This window comes from Rattus rattus, chromosome 2, assembly GCF_011064425.1.
Source record: "Rattus rattus isolate New Zealand chromosome 2, Rrattus_CSIRO_v1, whole genome shotgun sequence".
NCBI lineage: Eukaryota > Metazoa > Chordata > Mammalia > Rodentia > Muridae > Rattus > Rattus rattus.
The window spans coordinates 111,881,645-111,897,607 of record NC_046155.1 but is presented as its reverse complement, the minus strand read 5'-3'; the positions used below and the strand labels follow the sequence as shown (position 1 = coordinate 111,897,607).

General features: G+C 38.7%; 1 protein-coding gene across 1 annotated transcript in view; it reads right to left on the bottom strand.

Annotated features, from left to right (window-relative positions):
• The window catches only part of Tmem135 (transmembrane protein 135), a 193,584-nt gene that overhangs the window by 99,694 nt on the left and 77,927 nt on the right, over positions 1-15,963 (bottom strand). The window contains exon 5 of the mRNA XM_032893263.1: positions 7,562-7,627. Coding sequence (XP_032749154.1) covers positions 7,562-7,627 — 66 coding nt within the window. The remainder of the gene's footprint in view (positions 1-7,561; positions 7,628-15,963) is intronic.

The window sequence follows — 15,963 nt, the reverse complement described above, 5'->3', positions numbered from 1 at the left end:
CCCTTCATAATAGACCCAAATAATATAAAATACCTCCTGGGTGTGACTTTAACCAAGCAAGTAAAAGATCTGTACAATAAGAACTTCAAGACACTGAAGAAAGAAATTGAAGAAGACCTCAGAAGGTGGAAAGATCTCCCATGCTCATGGATTGGCAGGATTAATATAGTAAAAATGGCCATTTTACCAAAAGCGATCTACAGATTCAATGCAATCCCCATCAAAATACCAATCCAATTCTTCAAAGAGTTAGACAGAACAATTTGCAAATTCATCTGGAATAACAAAAAACCCAGGATAGCTAAAACTATCCTCAACAATAAAAGGACTTCAGGGGGAATCACTATCCCTGAACTCAAGCAGTATACAGAGCAATAGTGATAAAAACTGCATGGTATTGGTACAGAGACAGACAGATAGACCAATGGAACAGAATTGAAGACCAGAAATGAATCCACACACCTATGGTCACTTGATTTTTGACAAAGGAGCCAAATCCATCCAATGGAAAAAAGATAGCATTTTCAGCAAATGGTGCTGGTTCAACTGGAGGTCAACATGTAGAAGAATGCAGATCTATCCATGCTTATCACCCTGTACAAAGCTTAAGTCCAAGTGGATCAAGGACCTCCACATCAAACCAGACACACTCAAACTAATAGAAGAAAAACTAGAGAAGCATCTGGAACACATGGCACTGGAAAAATTTCCTGAACAAAACACCAATGGCTTATGCTCTAAGATCAAGAATCACAAATGGGATCTCATAAAACTGCAAAGCTTCTGTAAGGCAAAGGACACTGTTGTTAGGACAAAATTGCAACCATCAGATTGGGAAACGATCTTTACCAATCTGATAACTGATACAGAGGCTTATATCCAAAATATAGAAAGAACTGAAGAAGTTAGACAGCAAGGAGACAAATAACCCTATTAAAAATGGGGTTCAGAGCTAAACAGAGATTCACAGCTGAGGAATGCCGAATGGCTGAGAAACACCTAAAGAAATGTTCAACATCGTTAGTCATAAAGGAAATGCAAATCAAAACTACCTGAGATTTCACCTCACACCAGTGAGAATGGCTAAATCAAAAACTCAGGTGACAGCAAATGCTGGCGAGGATGTGGAGAAAGGGGAACACTCCTCCATTGTTGGTGGGGTTGCAGACTGCTACAACCATTCTGGAAATCAGTCTGGAGGTTCCTCAGAAAATTGGACATTGAACTGCCTGAGGATCCAGCTATACCTCTCCTGGGCATATACCCAAAAGATGCCCCAACATATAAAAAAGACACGTGCTCCACTATGTTCATCGCAGCCTTATTTATAATAGCCAGAAGCTGGAAAGAACCCAGATGCCCTTCAACAGAGGAATGGATACAGAAAATGTGGTACATCTACACAATGGAATATTACTCAGCTATCAAAAACAATGACTTTATGAAATTCGTAGGCAAATGGTTGGAACTGGAAAATATCATCCTGAGTGAGCTAACCCAATCACAGAAAGACATACATGGTATGTACTCATTGATAAGTGGCTATTAGCCCAAATGCTTGAGTTACCCTAGATGCCTAGAACAAATGAAACTCAAGACGGATGATCAAAATGTGAGTGCAGATCGCTCATGAGAGACACAGCCAGAATACAGCAAATACAGAGGCGTATGCCAGCAGGAAACCACTGAACTGAGAACGGACCCTGTTGAAGGAATCAGAGAAAGAACTGGAAGAGCTTGAAGGAGCTCGAGACCCCATATGTACAGCAATGCCAACCAACCAGAGCTTCCAGGACTAAGCCACTACCCAAAGACTATACATGGACTGACCCTGGACTCTGACCTCGTGGGTTGCAATGAATATCCTAGTAAGAGCACCAGTGGAAGGGAAGCCCTGGGTCCTGCTAAGACTGAACCCTAGTGAACTAGACTGTTGGGGAGAGGGCAGCAATGGGGGGGGTTGGGAGGGAACACCCATAAGGAAGGGGAGGGGGGGGATGTTTGCCCGGAAACCGGGAAAGGGAATAACATTCAAATGTATATAAGAAATACTCAAGTTAATAAAAAAAAAAAAAAAATGAAAGACATTTCAAGATGTTTTAGGAAAGCAGCTATGCACTGAAATGAATCTACACTTTAAAATAAGATGTATATACTAGACTAGCCAAGCCTTGTAACTTCGTAGCATTTCAAAGCAATTCTCATGGACAGACAAGGCTGGTAACTTAAACTTGAATGTATGAGGCGGACAGGACATATACATCTTCCTAGAAGGAGAAAATGTTAAAAACTACCCAGAACCATAAACTTCTTCTAATCCACATTCACAAAACTCAGAATACTAATGGCAAGAAATTAAGTATATTACTCTAAGACACAACTAGAAAAGCCAGAAAGAGAAACTGGGTGTACTCAGATGCAAGTTTTTCATGACAAGAGGCTGCTTAAGCCAAGAAGGAGGACATGATTCTAATTCTTGTACTATGACCTCAATGAAGTACACAGAGTGTAAGTCTACATACAGGAAATTCTCAAGAAAATGTAAGGTTTGCCTTCTTAACCTAGAAGTTCTTGTCAAACGTAATACTGCTAAGTGAATAAAATTGATAGTTATTATTTTTTCTTGTAATTCTCAATTGATATCTAAAATATAAAAATTATGCATGTTAAAGAGCTCACCAAAAAGTGATGTTTCAAGACATGACCACATTATTTAATTTTTAAATCAAGTATCCCTTCCTTCTCAAACATTAATCATTTCTTTATCGTAATGACTTTCAAGGTTCTTGTGTTTTTTTAAAATATACAGTATATTAGTGTTATCTGTAGTCTCACTATTGCACATTAGTACTCCAGAAATTCTTATTTAAATCCGTATTGTTCAAGCTTTCCAATCCTTCCCTCCACTGTACCCCTCCCCTTGATTAACTATCCATCTATTCTCAGTTTCTGTGTGATCAACATCTTTTATGACCAACTTTTTAATGATTTAACATGAGACACATGCGATGCTCAACATTCTGTGTCTGGTAATGGCACCTGGCATTATCATCTCCAACTCTCTTCCTGTTGTCACAAATTAAGGGGTTTGTTGATTTTCATCAAGTAGTATTCTTTTGATCTATACGGTCCACAGTCCTTCCTCCACTGCTCAACAGGCAGGTACTACTCTATCTGTTGGATTCTATTTGTTGGATTTTACAAAGAGTGCTACAGTTAACACACAGGTGTGCATGCCCCTTCAACATGTGGATTTCATTTGCCTTGGCTAAATATCAAGGAATATGACTGCTAGGTCATGTCAGTTTACTGTGGAGCCTCCATGTTCCAAGGTGGTGATAGCAATCTACTTTCCCACCAGTAGTGTGTATGTGGGGGTCACGGTGTAGGACTACATCTTCACCAGTACTCACTCACTGTACACTTTCTTACTAAGTTTTCACTGGCTTTTCTCTGAGGATAGGGCTTTTTGGCGCTGAGAGTTTTCTATGACTCCAAATGTATTTTAGGTTTTTCTGGCTTTTGTTATTGTTGCTTGTTTTCTGGTTATCTGAAGAATGTTACTGGCATATAAGTACTTCGTTGCATGCTGAATGCTTTGGGTAGCATGGTACACTGGCTCGCAAATCCATCAATATTGACTTGCTTTTCCGGTACAGGAGTTCCTTATGAATCCTGGGAGTTTTGTAGTTTGGGGGCTTAAATAAAGTCTTTAGTCTATTTGTATTTGACTTTTATAACTGGTGGATGAACTTGTTTCATTTATCTGCAAGTGAATACCTAATTATCCAGCATCTATTTATGGAAGGCTGTTCCTTTGAGTGTGTATTGCTTGCATCCCTGTCAAAATCACCTGGCTGTCAGTGTGTGGGTTTACCTCCAGGCTCCCCTCCATTGCTCTACGTACTGTTTTTAAGTCAGTAGATGCTGTTTTGATGACTGCAGTTCTGCAGCATACTTGAAGTCAAGTAGTACATCTGCTTTTTCAGTCCATTCAATGACTCTTTAGTGCTCAGAGGTATTTTGGGGTTTTCTGGGTTTTGCTGTTATTGTTGCATCTGTGGAATGATTTGGGTAGCATGGGCATAAACTGGCTCCCAAATCCATCAATACTGGTGTATCTGTGTTCTCTCCCATCTCTCCTCATAATGCTTTGTAAGGAAAGTCGTTCTGGTGTATAAATGAGATTTATTATAATGTGCTTATTATATAAAACCTCAGCAAAGGTTACTGCAGCAAACACTCAGCCTCCTCTCATGTTGTCTCTGGATTCACCGATTAAAGTTATGTGTCCCCCGTGGCTCTCCAGAGCTCTCCACCTTGCTTCTTTTCAAACTGGCTTGTCTTTCAACATCCTCCCCTTCAGTCCTGCTCATGCATAGCATAAAGGCACAGGTAAAGACGCATCTCCTTGGCAAACCACTAACTGAACACCACTATGATTTAAATTACTTTTACTTGCAAACCACAGACTTGCTTGCACCTGATTTTGAAGTTTGGTAAGTAGGTAGTTCCTGATGTCTTTGTCTGCTTTAACAGTCCTCCCTAATAAAAGTAAGTTATTGCTAGGTTAGCATGCATCTTCACCAAGTGGAGGACTGTTCCCCACTTCGCTCACTTGCAGACGACAGGCACCTGAGATAATGTCAGTCATACAGAACAGTCAACAGGTGACTTCTGAATGAAAGCACAATTAAGTCTTTCTGGTCAGGAACTCAATCCTACCAACACTTCAAATGCAATGCCAAAAACTGTCGTTTAAAGTGAGATTTTTTTTCATTAAATGAAAGTAAATAGATGATTTTTTTTATTTAAATGCTGCAAAAAATTTATAGAGCCACAATAATTTATCAATTCAGCATGACTAAAGACTAAAGACCAGTGGTTCTCAACCTGTGGGTCACAACCCCTTACTGGGTTGGAGGGGTGTAAATGACCACTTAACAGGGGTCACATAAAATCATGAGAAAACACAGATTATTTATATTAGATCAAAATTATAGTTATTAAGTAACAACAAGATTAATTAATGGCTGGGGGTCACAACAACATGAGGAACTGTTTTAAAGGGCTGCGGCATTAGCAAGGTTGAGAACCATTGCTATAGACAAGTCATTTCGCTTGTCATAATGATACCCTATCAATTAAATAATAGATATATGGTTCCAACTGTCCATCAGAGATGAGGCATTTAACTGAAGCCGAGGATTTTAAAGTGAACTCCCTGTGGTAGTCAATCACTTTATTTCCTCTCAGAACTTTATGAATAACCCTGTGGAGGCTGACCAGACGGCTCCACAGCTAAGGACACTGCTGTGCCACAGTTAAGGACACTGCTGTGCCACAGTTAAGGACACTGCTGTGCCACAGTTAAGGACACTGTGGTGCAAGGCTGATGCCTTGAGTTTGGTTCTAAAACCCATAAAACTGTGGAAGGAAAGAGCCAAACACACAGAGTTGGTCTCTGTCATTCATACCCTCTATGCATACGTGTTTGCTACAGCATGCTGCACCCAGGCACACTCCACAGTAAATGAAATAAGGCTTAGAAATTAAAGATCATAAAAAACACCAATCCCTGCTTTATTCTCATCCTAAGCTATTAAAAACATAATTCTTCATATATAAATTTACAGAAGAAACCATCTCTAACACAGTCTGCTTTAGCTGTTATAGATTTTACAAAGAACTTCCCGCAGCTGGCTATTCAATTAGCTCAACATATTAAGGAGTAAATACTTTGTTTTTCTGCTTATGTTAAACCACATAGTTTTCTATACACATCAAAAGTAGAAATTTAGAATATATAAAAATGTTTGCTGATTAATCTTACAAAATTTTAGCAAAAATGCAATTATTTAATATTCAAATATGATCACAAATTCAACAAGAACCATACGAAGCAAATAGTATAGGGGAGAGAGTAGGTTTCAGAGACTGGTTCCAATATAAGCTCTCCTATTTCCTACCTACTTGACCTGAGTCTCCATGCTATCTGTAATATGAAAGGATAATTTCTCCCATATATTATTACCATGGAGCTTTAAAAAACATAGCATAGCACTCTGCTGCTCAAAATGTCTTTCATACATTTAATCTGTAACATAGTATTCAAAGCCCTTCAATAATTTCCTTGATAGAATGACACATTCCATTTTCAGAGCTCCTAAAATATGAAAACTAATATGTATCTTACTGATTTTTAAGAACAGATGAACAGATTGCTTAAGCACCTGGTCCAATGTTAATCCAGGTTGGCCATATGCAGTAACTCCCAGTAGAAAGAGAAGAATAGCTGGAAAATCAGCATACTAGTTACCGCCCATTCAATCAAGTCTAGTCATATACCCAGTATATACTGACACACTCAAGTAACTGCTTAGAAACCTTCCTATGTGACAGGAGATAAAGTGCAGAAGTACATTATTACCCCTTCTGAATAAGCATACAATAACTAATAAAACTGAAATTCATTGCCAGGCTCTCTAGGCAGATAAAGTTTCCTTTATTAATATAGCACTAATCAATTTATTATGGATATGGGGGATTTCTTCAATAAAATATGCTAATATAGTGATGTGCAATGTATAATGAAATATCTAGGAATTTTTAAATGATGCCATGTTGCTCTTAATGAACAAATATACAAGCCAACCCAAATTATAATCATACAGATATAATTCCAATTTCCTGTTAGTCCCTTCCACCGTTAAATATTGAGCTTACTCAATTAGAAATACTACATTAAATACCAAAGAACTTAATTCCAGGATAGAAAACACTATTTTATCATTATGTGTTTACCAGTAAAACAAAGAATAAAACAACAAAATACTACATTCACCAGCAACGTAGTATGTCTTACTGAGGGAGGAAATCAGACAGAGTAGCCATCAGGCCGCTGCTAAGTGTGATAGGAATTTATTCCAGATGATAGACTATTTTCCAGATGATAGAATACTTTTAACTGGCATGGACATGGAGAATCATCAAAACTTACAGCCTACGACTTAACAGAACTGACTCAGTAAGACAGAACAAACACATCTCTCCCACTCCAGTTTTCTCTCTGCCAATGAAGACAGACTAAATACTCTAAATTTTATCATAGGAAACAGTAGCAGTTCTGTATGACATAAAAAGGAAGCACGGCTGTCAAGACGGCCAAGTTCTAAGGCACTGAGTTCAGATTGTAGTCTCCCCTGGATGCAGGTGAGAATCCTTCTTTTGACGAAAAAGGAAGTATAAAAGGCAAATGATTTTTTTTTTACTAAAATGTCTATGTAAAATTATTAGAGATGCCACATTCTCTTAAAAGTAAAGAAATTAGGAACCAGAGATTAAATGACTCAGCAATTCATTTTCAACCTAAGCTCTGATTCCACTAAGCAGAAGCAATGATGATGTATACATCAAGTACAATGTTCTGTCCATCGAGTATTTCTGTTACACAGAACATCACAGAATACCATCCCCACAGGATATATTATAGATACTGCAAACCAAGAATTAACGCAAAAATAATAAACAAGGCATAACTATATCAAGAATCTCATCTTACTTCTCCATTTCTTAATGTTGTGATGGTTCCTCTTGCAACACCCATTCTAAATAGTGTTTCTGTGGCCTGTGAATAAACAAAAAGGTATACATAACTAAGTGCATGATGTATACACAACTGCATATCTCACCCAAGACTGTACAACGCCAATGCTATAACACACCCAGTACCTTTAGGAGAAATGTAGGACACAAAGGAGTAACAAGTTCTAAATTATCCCCACAACGCAGTTTTCAGGCTTCTGACTTTTTTCAGGCTTCAGGTCTCTTATGTGAAAGGTTCCTAAGTTATTTACATGCTGGATCCTGTGCATCAGCATTTCAAATATGTTCACTTAGAAAAGTGTAACCTTAGCAAAATTTAACATTTTGTATTCAATTTAGAAGTTGCTGGTTATTCTGAATGATATTTTCCAACAAATTCACTCAAACCATTTGTCTACTTTAAAATACAGTGGGTCAGGGAGGATTAATTTAGAAATGTAGAGATAACACCCCAGTCATTGATCTCTACAAACTAGCAAAAATCATAAAAGGACATTAAGCAAACAATTTCATTTACAAAGGCATTAAAATTTAAAATCTTAGCAAAAGAATTTAATCATGGACGTTAAAAACAGTGTGCACTATAAACAACGAAATTCAAAATTTAAGACACAAATAAATGCAAAAACATCTTCTGCTCCTGTGTTTGGAAGACTTACATCCAAAGTAATTTACATATTTAATGCCTATAAAATTACAATAACTTTATTTTATAGAAAAAGCCTAAAGCTCATTAAAAACTTCCTAACTAGAAGTGAGGTGGGAAAAACCGTAGATTTGCTTGGTTATAAATAATAGTTACAAGGTAAGTTCGAACAGGATCTGGTGATCATTAAATTCTATTTTAAGTACATGTTGGGTGTATCCATGATGCGAACATCTTAGCCAAGTTCCCATGTTTCACAGCACAAAGCCAAGAGCAGCCACAACTGAATCAGGAAGAGCAAATGTGGGGATGAAGGTGAACATACGAGAGCCCAGCACTCAGAAGGCTGACAAGAGTCTCAGAAACCCAAAGCAATGACAATTAATGACAGCAATGTACCAGTTAATGAAGAGCTGACCACAGGGACTCCTTGTGAATTTCACATCAATGCACCCCAATCTCACTCATCTGCCTGACCCTTTGTGCCTGTTCTCCATCCCTGCAACCAAACTATCAATAGAAAAAAGAAAAAAAGTTACATCATGGAAGCTGTAGTGTGTCTCAGTGTGCCCCACAGTAAATACTCTTTTGTCCACACTTCTTTACTTGTAAAGGTTCCCTGCAATGAGTCATTGATCTGGTTTGAGGTCTCTGGCTTGTGCTACACTAGCAATACTGGATCCTCACTAGGACTCCTCTCTGAAGGATACCCAGTTTTTGCCTTGTGTCATGGAGACTTTACAGCTTTAGATCTGTAGGACTTTCTACCTGACCATTTATATCTAAGATGTACATCTTCATGAGCTCCAGCACTCAGGAGAGCAGGAGCAAGCCAACCCAGTACCTAGCATGGGCAACACAATAGAGCCAGCCCTGCTGGCATGGGCAGGTAAACCAGCCCTGGGCGCATGAGAGAAGGAGAGCTGGCTCTGTCTAACTGTTGCTTGCTGTAACTTTGAGCAAGCTAGCCAGGGCAACGCTGGAGAGCTCGCCCTAGTGTTGCAGGTAGATCTAGGAGAGCTGGCAGACTGACCGGTCCAACTATTACTCAGGCCCAGATCTAGGGCTTTGACTTAGTCACAGAATCTTTTGAAATCCACACCTCGAGTTTTTAATGCTCAGGTAGAAAGTGGGCGTCCAGGAAGGAAGGGGGAACAGAGGGAGTATAGAAACTGAGCAAGAATGAACCTGCAGAGGACGGGGTTACAGGCATGCACAGAGCTATAAATGGTGCTACAAGGAAAACATAAATAAAACTGAACTCTCCCTCCTCTTCCCTGCTTTATCTCTGCTTTATCCAATCCCTTTTGCTCTTCTTTCTTCTCTGAACAGAGATAGAATAATCTTGTGAAAATGACAAAATACAAACTTTAAGGAGGGTGACAGTAATGGGAAGAGAGGGAGGTGGCCCGGGGAATGAAGTCCAGCCGAGGTGGGAGAACATGCGTTGCTGTTGGACTAAATCTAGAGTTACAACAAAGGAGGTGGGCAGCTTACAAGTTGTGGAGGCACAGCACAAGTCATATGGGACATGGCTGGGAGTCTCAATTGGACTTAACTGGTAAAATGAAATCTGTAAGGAAGAACAATCTTTTCTGTGGTTCTTTAGATGGAAGGTCACAATCTTAGAGTTCCTACGCACAAGGCAACACTCATAGCGCTGGGAAGCAGAGGAACTGACATCCAAGCATGAACACACAAAAAAAAAAAATTAAAAACTAAAATCTATTCATGAAAATGCACACGATTTCAATATAATTTGATAAGAGGTTCAAAGTAGACCATTGTTGAGAAAGGAGTTATTCACATACTCCCAACATAAATTATACATCAATGAGTTCACCGATAGATTTTACTGAAGCACATAAAACTAGCTGAAAGATCTACTTGTAAAACTGTCACCAATGACGCATTTGCTTTTATTCTACTCTCGGCATGCAGCGGTGTGCCATACATCTTCCAGTTTCTGTGAAAGCCAGACAACTCAGGAAGGTGATTTCATAGAGGAGGCATGGAAAGGCGGATGTAGCAGGCAATCGCTTGAGATAAAGTCAACAATGGTTTCTCAAAACCAGATCAAATTACTTTTATGTCTCAAACCATAGATAAAAGGGAGAGCTATCTAAGGAGACTTGATTTGAAGACAAAATTCTTTCTCCTTAGTATCCAAGTGAACTTTATCCAAACCTCATCTTCAGTACCTAAATGAACAGATTTCGCTACCTCTTTCCACCGATGTTTTAAATATGACTCAATCTAGCAGCATTCTGTCAGTAAGGCTAAGCTGCCCTGGATTCTGCTGGAAAGCACTGGAGTGTGCAGCTTCCTTCTGACCTCTACTAAAGGGCTTTAATTTACTTGTACCTAAGCCAGTGCTAACAAGTGTGGGAGGGAAGTGGCTGAGATAGAAGACTGTCAGGACTTGTACCTATTTCACAGGAACTGTTTTTAAAACTGCCCCACTCCTAGAGTCCCCTTCCACCTGAGAGGAATAACACTAAGTATTCATTTGGTATTTCCTATGTGACTAGGGGTGGGTATCCTTATTTTAAAATATTATCAAGAAAAAATACTTTTTAATCATAATGCTAGATAAGAAACCCAGTCTCATAAATCCTAGATTAATTCTAAGTTTAAGACTATGAGTGTATGTGCCTGTGTGTGCATGTGGGCGTGTCAAAAACACCTATAGGAACGCGGTGAAAAAACAGCAGTAGTAATCGCGAGGGACCTTCTTTAGCCTTGATTTTCTAATGTTGCCCTCTGTCCATTTGGTGATCTCTACCCAGGGGGTGGATATGTCCTACGACTCCAGAGGATAGCTGAAATTGCAGAGAGTATCATGCCATAAACATATACACACACATATGTGCATGTACACATAAAATGCTTCCATGTAAAATGCTTCCACACATTTTTATGGAAATGTATAACTTCTAAATTAGACACATTAGAAGATGAACAAAAATAATTGAAAAAATTTGACAATACCATTCACATATTATTTAAATCTTGAATTACATATTTTCAGAATTTTATATTTAATGTTTAATACCTTTAATAGCTAAATTTAAGCATTGCTGTCCTATGTAAATTATTATAAATAAATTCATTCATTTTGGATGAGTAACTGGCCACATAGAAGAGTCAGGAGCTATTTTGGAAGGGGCAAGTTCCCATAAACCTTTGAGTGTTTCCCTATTGTTTCTAATACTCAAGCTTTTATCCTATTTTCTGCAGGAGGAACCACTTGAAGAACTCTCTACCCTACTATCATTAGATGTTCTTAATACGTCTTTCACAAGTACAGAAGTAAGAGATGGGAGACAGAGGAGAGAGATCTGCCTGTCCCTGTGCTAGGGAGCTGGGCAGATAGTAAACACACTGTTAAAGCACTGAGAAACCAAGAGGTGGTAATAAATTCTTTAAAGTCTTAGTATATTCATTCCTTTTGATGTTCCTTTTTCTTGCAAATATATAAAAATGTTGTAAGATGGGACAATCTGATTACCTAACTGGCAAATGTTGGATTCTCCATGGCTACACTAGCAGTCCCTGACCAAAAGACCTGTCTGTAGTCAAACAGCTAGCTGAACTTTCAAATGCCAGAATCAACCAGGAAGTGTTAGCATTCAATCCATGGCTCCAGAAAACTATGCAATGAGAGCAGCTAATTCCGAAGATCGTTAGTGAAAATGAGGGCTATATAAAAGAATTGTTATTAACTTTTTGTTGTCCCAAGCCTTGGTGAATTCTAGTGACATTGAAGACAGCTGAAGAAGGAGCAAAAGGAACAAGTAAACCAAGAAAAAACTGGGGTAAGAACAGGGAAATAGTAAAAATAGAACAGAAAGCTCGGCTCTTGGTTAAAAATCTACATAGAGCCAAAAAAGAAAAATTACAAGACTTAGTCCCTGGAGCAATTCCAGACAACTATCAGGCCTGCAGGCCAAGCGTCGCAGAGGTTTCACATCCAGGAGCTTGAACACTGGCCCCCATCTAGGACTAAGGAATGGGAGGCCTGATAGAAGATGCCACAGCAACCTTTAACCAGAGCTCAGGAATCCCAACTTCTTTGTCCTACACAGAAGATGTAACATAAGAGGACAGACAGCAGCTGTTGCTGCTCCTGCCTGCAGACATAATATGTACAAAGGACAATGATGATAATGGTGGTTATGGTGGTGGTAGTGGTGGTGGTGGTGGTGGTGGTGGTGGTGGTGGTGGTGGTGGTGGTGGTGGTGACAGAGGAGGAGGACTTGAGTATGAACCATGTAAATTTCAAACTCAACTAAAACTCAACAACTCAAACAATGATATTGTAAATCACACTACCACAATATGATGCAAAGATGCACTAATTTGATGTTTATATTCTGAGCAATGATGACAGGCAAAGTCTTTACTTTCCATAATTAAGCCACTGTGTCTCTGCCACAGCAGAAAACTTTGTACCATCAAAGCAGTATGATTCAAAACACAATGCATACTCATTCCATGTAGCATGTTAGTGTTGTGTGCCATGGCATGCACAGTACACAGTCTACATGCTTACAATCAGAAAGTCATGATAGGCAACACAGACAAAAACTGCCAGAAATACCTTGGCTTCATTGTTAATTGTTTTGAATTAATTTTGTGTCATTGAGTAATTAGAAAATTTCTACTGCTTCCAAATGTACACAGCTCCCATGTCTAGTTACATGCATGGGGGTGACCACAGCTTTAGGAGCTGAGCTCTGGTGTGGTACTCTGAGGAAAGAAGCGCCACACTCAGGAGCTACGCAGGGCAAACAAGCAAATGCGTCTTACCTGCACTTGCCACTGCCCTGTTCTTGTTCTTCAAGTCCACATGTGTTAGGAGAGAAGCTTAAAGGGCACACTTGAGTCTACCCCGCAACGACTTACCACACTGCACAGCAGTTGAAGTTCTGTATGAGTAAGTGCTCACACACTGGTTGGGGATGTGTGGTCAACCAGAGTGTGAATAAATATGTGCCGACTGTATTATAGCAATCTCAAATGTTGAAAATATAGTCTGCTGGTCTTTCATGCTAATGAAATCAACCTGCTCTTCTTAGACATCATAAATGTCATAATCTATTTTCATTCAGAACTCGGGAACTACTGGCGACATATGGAGACAACGGGTTCAGTAGCAGTTCAAGGTTGTGAGGAATGCTACTTCTGCTCAGAGACGTGGGCTGCTGAGTTCTGCAGGAATGCAAATGATAAGCAGATGGCTCGTTTCCAAAAGGAAAGCAACAGTGTGGTCTAAGAAGAGCACCCTTTTGTAAACACAGGCTCTGTCATGTTCCCTTCAGTGTACCCTATCATGTACCTTGTTATGTTCCTGTCTTCTTGTAGCATAATAAAATGTATCAAAAGAAAAGTCCATTTCCCCCATAATCCTATCTTCTTTAATTAATCACAACAAATAAGCAAACTATTACAAGACAACAAGCACAAAACAGTAAGATAAAGAGTTCTACTACTTCAATCCTCTTTCAAAACAAGAGTTCTGTCAATTACAGAACTGAATTTCCTCAACTTAATGTGGTGTCTGATTTGTCATTTAAAATATTTTTGAAAGTATACAAATCCAGCCCATGTAGTAAATAGTTGTTAGATGACTATTCAACAACCCCATTCCTTCCTCTGCCCCGTTCTAAGAAATGGTGACTGTCTCTAGATAATTCTTCTTGGTTTTTAAGTGGACAGTGGTTATTACAGTTTCCACCAGAAATGTCTCCCAGTAGCTCATATTTTCAGCAATTGGCCTCTAGGTCTTCGTGCTATTTTGAAAGCTATGGAGTTTTTAGGAGGTGCGGCTAACATGTGCAGCTAATATGAAGACTAGCTCAGCCTTAGACCTAGCTCTACTTCCCATCTGCCGTCATGTGAAGACGACATCACCTTGTACTCCTACTCTCTGTCATGACGATCTGAATTTTCTCTGAAGACTGAGCCAACATAAACCTTTCACTGGCTTCAGTGTTTTCTGTCAGGTATTTTCATTCACGATGCTACAAAAGCTAACATCAACATTGGAATGAATAAACATGTAATAATTACTCCTTTTGAGAGTGTTTTTTAATACATGAAAATAATCCTGGAAATAAGTTATAATAAGTAATTAAATTTGTAAAAAATATATAATATACATCCTACATTTAAGAACAGAGGTTTCATTGGGCTTTAAATATAAAATGTTACCAGTGGGCTCTGGTGCTAGATTCTTGGTCCTTACTGATTATGCTATTTTAGGAGGTGTTAAACACTTTAAGAGGTGATGTTCCTTTTAAACAGTAGGTCACTGTGGGTGCAACCTCAAAAGTTATACCATTCTCTATTTCCACACCGCCTCTTCCATACATATCTATCGTCATGATATATTACCTCATTGCAAGACCCAACACATGAAGTCAACTACCCATTGCACAAACGCTCGATAACGCTCAGCCAAAAGAAATCCTTCCTCTCTTAAGTTGCTTTCTCGGGAATTCTAGCCAAAGCTAAAGAAAATTAACAAACTCTAAAATACACAAATTAAAGATTCACACAGCAGTATGAACAAATACTATATAGTCTATACTCCATTACAATAATTGACATACAGCAGAAACAAAACCACTGAAGCTTGGAATCAGCTTATTAATCAAGCTGACCTCGTGATATTTTTGTTAGTTTTTTTCCAATGTATGTTTTTTTTTTTAAACTTTACTAAAAATTCGGAAGCTGGAGCTGAGTTAAATTCTAGGCTTTATTCTATGAAATCTGTTTATGTGTCTCTTGTGGCCAGCACTATGCTGGCTTTGGTACCATGGCTCTATATTACACGGGGAGATTCCTTCTGTGTTAGCATTTCTGCTCAGCATTGCTTTACATAGTTGGGGATGTTTGCAGTTTGCTATCTTCTATGACTCCAGTGGTTTTTGTGTTATTATGGCCTAGGCTTTTTTGCTAGTAGGTATCTTCCTCCACCACTGGTGTTGGAGGGATTGTTATTTATTCTGTGGACATTATTAGTCCCCAGTTCTCCCTTGTTAGTCTATCACTTTCACAAAATCCATTGTCTGCTACTTATGAATTGAATTGCCCACTTTCCTCTCTATGCAAGGCATTCCTTCATTATTTTCTGTTGTACTGGCTTGGATACCGTGAATTTCTTTAACTTGCACTTATCTTAAAATATTCTTATTGTTCCATCAATTTTGATATGATCTGTTGGATGTAACAATCTTAATTGGCAGTTATGTTCTTTCAGAGCTTGAAATATATCGTCCGTTGTGTTTGTTAGCATTTAGTGTTCTTGATGTGAGAACTGATGTCATTCTTGAGATGATAACTGATGTCATTCTTGAGGTGTTTACCTTTTATGTGAGTTGATATTTTTTTCCTTTATAGTTTTTTTTTTTTTTTGAAGATTTATTTATTTATTTTATGTACAGCATTCTGCCTGCATATGTGACTGCAGGCCAGAAGAGGGCACCAGATCTCATTACAGATGGTTGTGAGCCACCATGTGGTTGCTGGGAATTGAACTCATGACCTCTGGAAAAGTAGTCAGTGCTCTTAACCACTGAGCCATCTCTCCAGCCCTCCTTTACAGCTTTTAATAATGGTTCTTAGCTTTGTATTTTTGACACCTTGAATGCTATATGTCATTGAGAGGTTTTTCTCCATTCATACCTATTTGGAAGTCCTAAATC